At 44.6% G+C, this 8281-nt stretch overlaps 1 protein-coding gene across 1 annotated transcript; it reads left to right on the top strand.

The window, feature by feature from the left end:
• The first annotated feature begins 2207 nt into the window (after positions 1-2207).
• On the top strand, positions 2208-7727 carry LOC135219963 (trichohyalin-like). The gene is made up of 3 exons (XM_064257209.1): positions 2208-5689; positions 6749-6902; positions 7542-7727. Exons 1-3 carry the CDS (start codon positions 2208-2210, stop codon positions 7725-7727), a joined length of 3822 nt encoding a protein of 1273 aa, XP_064113279.1.
• The last annotated feature ends 554 nt before the right edge of the window (positions 7728-8281 follow it).

Genomic DNA, 8281 nt, shown 5'->3' with positions numbered 1-8281 from the left:
TAAAAAATGGCTTGGCTCCATCACCTAACAAAATCTTATGTTGTAGGACATTCGTTCTTCCTAGCTTATCTCCTTCTACAGCTATTACATTTCTATATTTCTCTTGCACTTGAATTAACTTGTTTCTTTTTTCTGGAAAATCTGTTTTATTTACTTCCTGATTTATTTGAGAGTTTTGGCCATTTATAGAGAAAAATGCTTTTTCTTCTACTGTTAGTAAAGGATTGTTAATAGGTATTCCTATGCAAAAGACAGAGCCTGCGTATAGTGTTAGTTTATTTGAATAGTTTTGGACATATGCTTCACAATTATCACCATTCATGTGGACTAGTGAATTATCCATTCTGACAAAATCTGGCAAGTCATCGTTTAACAATAGGACATCTTTAGCACTGAGGTTCTCTTTTGCTCTTAAATATATTTTTGTTAAGCATTTTGGATTTAAAGTTACTGCTCTATTGAGAATAAATTGTACTCTATTATCATCAGCGGTGCTAACCCAACATATCTCTTCATCTTCCTTGTCTGAAAAATAACAAAGTTCTGCATTTTCATTGGTTTCTTCTGTTACTTCTATTATACTATTTATATTTGATTTCTCTATTTTATCTAATAGCAATACTTCATTTAGTATTTTCCCTTTATCCCCGTAACTCATTACTACATTGCTACAGTTATTAGTACATGTATCTGTATAGGTATCTGTATAAACATCTTGATTTTCGTTATATTCAGAGTTTCTATGATCACCATTATTTATATCTGAGTAATTACTTGAATCTGAGTATATATCATGCACATTTCATTGATTCTCTATTCTGTAATGGTGGGAATTCCTCTTTTCTATCTGTTTCTATTTTATCTTGCCTTTCTCGTATGTCTCTATCGCTTGTCGAAACTGTCTCAGACAAATTGATCGGATTTGGGTGAGGTTTTTCTTCGTCAAGCGCAAAACATACGCTCTTCTGATTATCCTGTTTCAGGCTAATCTTACCTTCACTGCAGTCTAGTATTATACCACATCTTCTCATTAAATTAAATGAGAATAATACTTGTGCGGGAAAAAATCTGTCTTCTAGAACTAGAAAACTTTCGACAAATTTGTGTGACAAAATGTCTATTTCCAAGTTCACTTTTCCTAGACTTCTAATTTATTACCCGCTGTTCCTTTTAAAACTTTATTTTGACTCTGAATCCGAGTTTCTGAAATGCCTAAATATCTGGTTAAAGTTGATTTATCTATTATATTCACTGTACTGCCTGAATCTATTGCCATGCATGCATGCATAAACACACATCCGTACATACATAGGTAATGTATATAAATAAATATAGATAATATATATATTATATATATATAAATATATATATAATAATATATATATATATATATCTATATATATATATAATATATATAGTATATATATCGTGTTTGTTTGTGTAATTATATACTATGTATGAATGTATGTATGTATATGCGTATATATATATATATATTATATATATATATATATATATATATATATATATATATATATATAGATATATATATATATATACATATATATACAATATATAAAATATGCAAATATAGATATACACATAAATATGCAACATTGAGTAAATAATTTTATATATTTCAAGTCTTTCGTGAGGATGTACAAAAGGGGAATCAAGTGACGATCGTATTTTCGCGCTGTCTCTTATTCAAACAATTTTTTATTCCCTTCTTTGGTTCTCATTCATCAATGATATTTATTATCTATCCAGATTTCGTTACCGTTTATACGATTTATTTATTTACACAACGCAAAATCATCAGCTAGTTCTCATTCATTCAATTACAACTCTTATTATTATTATGATTATTAATTATTTGATTCTTATTATTATTATTATTATTATTAATTATTATGATTTTGTGACCATGCATACCCCGTTTACCGAGTGAACATGGAAATGAAAATGAAAATGCAGCTCAAAATACTATACATCACAAGATGTCTTCAAGATTTACTGAAAAATGTCTTCAAGGGACTACTTCGAGAACTCCTATTCAAAGGAAGATGTGTTTATGACACAGCTTCGAGGACTCCCCTCCAAAGGAGGAAATAAAGACTCCATTTCTTTCTCTGGAGACTGTGATATACACTTCAAAGAATCTTCTGAAGACAATCTTGGAAAAGCAGCTCCGAAGCCCCTATGCCATGAACGGAGCCACGAAGACTTTTGTGCTCTTCCCCGAAGCACTGCAGGAGCCTCCGGATCCCTGGGATTTCCAGGAATTTTGGGGAATCCCAGAAATTTTTATCGTGGCAGATTTGGAAACTATGGTACGAGCAAGACGCTTGTATAGTCATAACTTAACAATGAACATGTTATGTGTATTAACTTGTGCTTTTGTAGGAATGGTTTTGAACCACGCTTTTACTTCGGTGTTTGACACCCTATGGGCGTCATTTGTTACCGATGGACCTGGTAATCACTCCATTGATTACAAAACGTTATATGAAGATTGCGTCTACGAGGCGGACTGGCCTTCACCAATGGTGGCAGGAATTGGTGTCACCAGTCTTGTTGTTGGTGCTTGTCTGGGTGGGTTCGCTTACAGGAGACGCAATTTTGGAAAGAATTCTTATGAAAAGAACGACGACTCGGAAATAGAGGAGAGCAATGTAGAAACGATGATGTCGCAAGAAGAACAGGGCCAACTGCAATATGAGAACGAACAGCAAGATGGTACGGATAATTCTGAAATCGCAAACATCTTGCGTCGTCAAGAAGAACTACTGGTGGAAAATGAGCAGTTACACGAAGAACTGAGAGAAGCCAAACTTCATGGAAATACAATGGAAAATCTAATGGAAGAAGCTCAGGAGGAAGTAATGGCTTTAAAGAACGACATCGTGGCAATGGAAGACCTTCATCGGGAAGAATTGAGTGAGGTTTCCAGCCGTGGAAACGAAATGGAGAAGCTGCTAGAAGAGGCGCAGGAGGAGGTGCTGACGATGAAGAAGAACATCGTGGAGACAGAAGGCGATCATGAAAAGAGGTTACGAGAGAAAGATGATGAAAATGCGGCGTTACAAGAAGCCTTACAGAGGGCTTTGGAGCAGGAACGGAAAACGAATCGACTACTGAAAGAGGCCGAGGACCTGACTGAAACTCTGCAGCGTCGTCTGGTGGAGAAAGATCACTTGATAAAGCAGAAGGAGGAAGAAAAAGTTCATGATTCCTCGCAAGAAAACGACAAAAGGAACAGAGAGGAGGATGAGAGACTGAACTCGCTTCGAAAGCAGATGGAAGAGGAAGTTACTAGAAGGGAGAAAGAAGCGAGCTCGCTCTTGAGGGAAGTCATTCAAAAGGAAAAGGAGTTCAACTTGTACATGGCGAAGGTGAAGAAAGAAGTGGAGGACAAGGAGAAGAGTCTGGTGCAGAGAGGAAAAGAACTTGATAAGAAGCATTCGAAATTACAAGAAATGAAGAAAGAGATGAAAAATGAAGAGAAGAGATTAAAAGAGGAAGAAAAGCAACAGCTGAAGGCAGGAAAGAAACAGCCAAAGGTGGGACATGGGAAACAAGGGAAGCAGCCTAAAACCAAAGAGGACTTTCTATTGGAAAGAAGAGAGACGGTCCTCTTGGAAGGAAGAGAAACGGTCCCCTTGGAAGGAAAAGAGGCGGTCCACTTGGAATCGGATGAATTAAAGCGAAGGGAAGCAGCCGTCCTGGATACAGAGAAGAATCTCCTTCTGTTCGACAAAGAATTACAAGGCAAACAAGAAGCTGTCTTGAAACTGGAAAAGGATCTCATTAGATTCGATGAAGAGTTACAGGCGAAAGAAGAGGCTGTAACGATAACACTCAATAATCTTTTAGGATTGGAGGAGAATTTGAAGGCAAGAGAAGAAGCTGTCCTAAAAGTGGAAGAGGGTCTCTTTAACCTTGAAAGAGAATTGAAGGCGAAGGAAGAGTCTATCCGCCAACAAGAATCTCTCTTAATGGAGGATAAGTTGAGACTGAAGGAAAGAGAAGACTACTTACAAGAGGAAATAGCAAGGAAGCTCATCCAAAATGAGGTAGGAGAGGCCAGCTGTGAAAAAGTAGAAAATGTGGACGATTTGCCCGAGGAGAAGAAATGTAAATCACAGAGAAATAGACAGAGAAAAAAGAGGCAGGAAAAACAACAAGACGGTTTAGAGAAGGAAAACGTTGTTGTTTCAGAAGCAGCAGACAATACAGAATTAGAAGGGGAAGTAGGAAGGACTAGATATGAGACACATTCAGGAGAGGAAAATTCAGTACCTGTTGAGGAGGATATGGCCGAAATTTCCATTGCCAACCCCTTCAGCTTACTGTCTGAAGTGGAACATATGGAAAATGAATGTGTTGAGGAGGAGGGAAAGAGAGGTAAAGCACAGAGAAATAGACAGAGAAAAAAGAGGCAGGCAAAACAAGACTGTGTCGAGAAGGAAAATGTGGTTGTTTCAGAGGCAGCAGACAATACAGAATTGGAAGGGGTACATGTTGAAAGTGAACCTGAAGTAGAAGGGACTAGATGTGAGACACATTCAAGAGAGGAAAAGGCAGTACCTGTTGAGGAGGAAATGGCCGAATTTTCCATTGCCAACCCCTTCAGCTTACTGTCTGAAGTGGAACATATGGAAAATGAATGTGTTGAGGAGGAGGAGAAGAGAGGTAAAGCACGGAGACATGGAAGGAATAGAAAGAGGAAGGAAAGACAGGAAATGAAGGAAAGACAGGAAATACAGGACCAGCCTGAAACTGTACCTGTAACAGGTGAAGCAGATTTAGGCCTACAGGAGGTGAACAATGAGGAAAAACCTGAATTCTTCATTGCTGAAGAATCTGAACATGCTAAAGAATCGGGAAATTCTAAAGAGGCAGAGGAATCAGAAGACGATAAGGAAAAGTCGTTAATAACAGATAGCACAGAAGAAAAAGAATCGCTTGAGAAGGAGAAAAGAGGTAAAGCACGGAGGAATAGAAGGAAAGGAAAGAGGAAGGAAAGACAGGAAATACAGGACCCGCCTGAAATTGTACCTGTAATAGGTGAAGCAGATTTAGGCTTACAGGAGGTGAGCGATGAGGAAAATTCGGGATTCTTCATTGCTGAAGAATCTGAACATGCCAAAGAATTGGGTGATTCTGAAGAGGTGGAGGAAACAGAAGACGATAAGGAAAAGTTGTTAATAGCGGACAGCATAGACTCAGAAGACAACAAGGAGTCAGAAGATGATAAAGAACCAGAGGAGGATGGAGAATCTGATGATGGAGAATTTGGAAAGGAGGTCGAATTGGAACATGATGAGGAATTAGCTAAAGAAGAGTCAGATATTGGAGAGGAGGAACAAGGCGATGAAGAAGAGGATGATGGGAAACCAGAACAAGATGAAGAATCAGACGAGGGAGAATCAGAGGATGAGGAATCAGATGACAAAGAAGAATCAAGAGATCCCAGGCCTAAGGCTCAATCTCAGGGTAAACCGTTTGTATGGCGGATTCCAGGGCTGCCCCGGAAAAGAATTCCAGGACGAAAGAAGCAGAGGCCACCGAGTCCGAAGCCAAAAAAATGTCGAAAGAAGACCAAGGAGAAGAATCAGTTGAAACAGACTCGGGCACAGTTCCAGCAGACGGCTGCGAAGAATCAGTTCCAGAGAGGAAAAAGATGGTGAGCCAGACTTCCTCAGCAGGAGCTGAAAGCTGCCCTTCCACATTGGAGCAGATGGACAGACTTACCCAGTAAGTGCCAAATCCTGCCCTTCCCACCAGGGTAGGTAGGACAGACTTAGCTGGCAGACGCCAAAGGCAGTCTTTCTCAGGCAGCCAGTGGAAGCCAACGACTGCCTAAACAGCCAGGGAAGGCAGACTGCCAACCACAGCAGTTGGGCAGACTCCACCATCAGGGCCAATGACTGCTCCTTCCCACTGATGTAGGCAGATGGACTCCACAAGTTGGAGTAACAGCTGGTTTCCCCCAGCCAGCTGAGACTCCAACAGGGGCCAGTGGCTGGTTTCCCCCAACCAGCTGTTGGTTCCAAGTGGAGCCTTTTTGCCTGCTCAGCAGGGAAAGGCAGTTACTGACTTCTGCCAGTGGACGCTTTCTGCTTATTTGAGTGGGGTTAACAACTGCCCTTTCCCACGGGGGAAGGCGGATGGACTCCTCCATACGGGCCAACGGCTGTCCTTCCCCACCAGGACATGTGGATGGACTCTTCCATCAGGGGCCAGTGGTTGCCCTTCCCCACCAGGACAGGCAGATGGATTCTTCCTAAAGGCACCAGTGGCTGCTCTTCACCAATGGGGCAGGTGGATGGACTCCTCTATTGGGGACAAGCATTGCTGTGCCCACCGGGGCATGTGAATGGACCCCTTCATTGGAACCAACAGCTGCCCTTCCCCAACAAGCCAAGCAGACAGACTCCACCGGCAGGGACCGGTGGCTGCCCCTCCCCACTGAGGCGGGTGGAAAGGCTCCACCAGCAGGGCCAATGGCTATCCTTCCCCACCGGGCCAGGCAGATGGGCCCCACCCATTGGAGTAACAGTTGGTTTCCCCCAACCAACTAACAGCTGGTTTCCCCCAACCAGCTGACAGACTCCAACGGTGGGGCCAATGGCTGGTTTCCCCCAACCAGCTGTTGGCTCCCTATGGAGCCCTTCCGCCTGCCTCAGTGGGGAGGGGCAGCCACCAGTCCCCACTGGTAGAGTCCTTCCACCTGCCTCGGCAGGGAAGGGCAATCCTTGCCCCTGCCGGCAGAGTCTGTCCTCCTGGCCTGTTGGGGAAGGGCAGCTGTTGGCTCCAATGGAGGAGAACGTCCACATGCCCAGTTGGGCACAGCAGTGCTTGTCCCCAATGGAGGACTCCGTCCACCTGCCTCATTGGTGAAGAGCAGTCACTGGTTCCTTTAGGAAGAATCCATCCACCTGTCCCGGTGGGGAAGGGTAACCACTGGCCCCTGATGGAGGAGTCCATCCACATTTCCTGGTGGGGAAGGACAGCTGTTGGCCCCTATGGAGGAGTCCATCTGCCTTCGCCCATGGGGAAGGGCAGCTGCTAACCCAACTCAGGTAGGCAGAAGGCACTGGCAGAAGTTAATAACTACTCTTCTGTGCTGAGCAGGCAGAAGGGCTCCACTTGGAGCCAACAGCTGGTTGAGGGAAACCAGCTATTGGCCCCACCATTGGAGTCTCAGTTGGTTGGGGAAAACAGCTGTTACTCCAACTGGTGGAGTCCACCTGCCTACCCCAGTGGGGAGGAGCAGTCATTGGCCCCTGATGGTGGAGTCTGCCAAACGGCCATGGTGGGCTGTCTGCATTACCTGGCTGTTTAGACAGACTTTGTTGTCTTGGCTGAGTGAGAAAAACTGCCTTAGGTGTCTGCCACTCGAGTCTGTCGTACCTGCCATGGTGGGAAGAACAGGATTTGGCACTTACTGTGCGAGTCTGTCCTTCCGCGTGACTCGGTGGGGAGGGGCAGTCATTACCCTATACTGGTGGAGCCCTTACGCATGCTTCCCTAAGTTGGGCAAGGTACTGTCCTCTACTGGTGGAGCCCTCCTGCATGATTCAATGGAGAGGCGCAGCCACTGGCCTCTATTGTGGGAGCCCTTCTGCATGCTTCGATGGGGAAGTAAGACACTGGCCTCTATTGATGGAGCCATTCTGCTTGCTTCGGTGATGAAGGAAGCCACTGGTCTACACTGGTAGAGCCCTTCCCTATGCTTCACCAGGTAGGGAAGCCTCTGGCATCTGCTGGTGGAGCCCTTCTGCATGCTTCGGTGGGGAGGGAAGCCACTGGGGCTACAAGAGCGGAGGCCAGTGGCTTCCCTCCCCATCGAAGCATGCAGAAGGGAAGGGATCCGCCAGCGGAGGGCAGTGGTTTCCCACCCCATCGAAGCATGCAGAAGGGGCTCCAACCAGCAGAGGCCAGTGGCTGCCCTCCCCATTCCACCAATGGAAGCCACTGGCTGCCCTCCCCATTGAAGCATGCAGAAGGGAAGGGCTCTACCAGCGTAGGCCAGTGGCTTCCCTCCCCGTCGAAGCTTGAAGAAGGGGGTCCACCAGTGGAGGCCATTGGCTTCACTCCCCATCGAAAAATGCAGAAGGGAAGGGCCCCACCAGCGGGGGCCAGTAGCTGCCCTCCACATCAAAGCATGCAGAAGGGCTCCACCAGCAGTGGAGCCCTTCTGCATGTTTCAATGGGGAGGGAAGCCAAAGACATCTGCTGGTGGAGCCCTTCCCTTCTGCATGCTTCGATGGAG

This window comes from Macrobrachium nipponense, chromosome 20 (assembly GCF_015104395.2).
Source record: "Macrobrachium nipponense isolate FS-2020 chromosome 20, ASM1510439v2, whole genome shotgun sequence".
Taxonomy (NCBI): Eukaryota; Metazoa; Arthropoda; class Malacostraca; order Decapoda; family Palaemonidae; genus Macrobrachium; species Macrobrachium nipponense.
This window is presented reverse-complemented; position numbering and strand designations above follow the sequence as displayed.

What these genes read in the sequence shown, in the direction of transcription:
- LOC135219963 (XM_064257209.1), top strand. Translation starts at nt 2,208, where the DNA reads ATGAACGGAGCCACGAAGACTTTTGTGCTCTTCCCCGAAGCACTGCAG. An exon ending in TTCCAGAGAGGAAAAAGATG is followed by an intron (nt 5,690 to 6,748) that starts GTGAGCCAGACT and finishes CTGCCTCGGCAG; the next exon opens with GGAAGGGCAATCCTTGCCCC. An exon ending in TCCGTCCACCTGCCTCATTG is followed by an intron (nt 6,903 to 7,541) that starts GTGAAGAGCAGT and finishes TGCTTCCCTAAG; the next exon opens with TTGGGCAAGGTACTGTCCTC.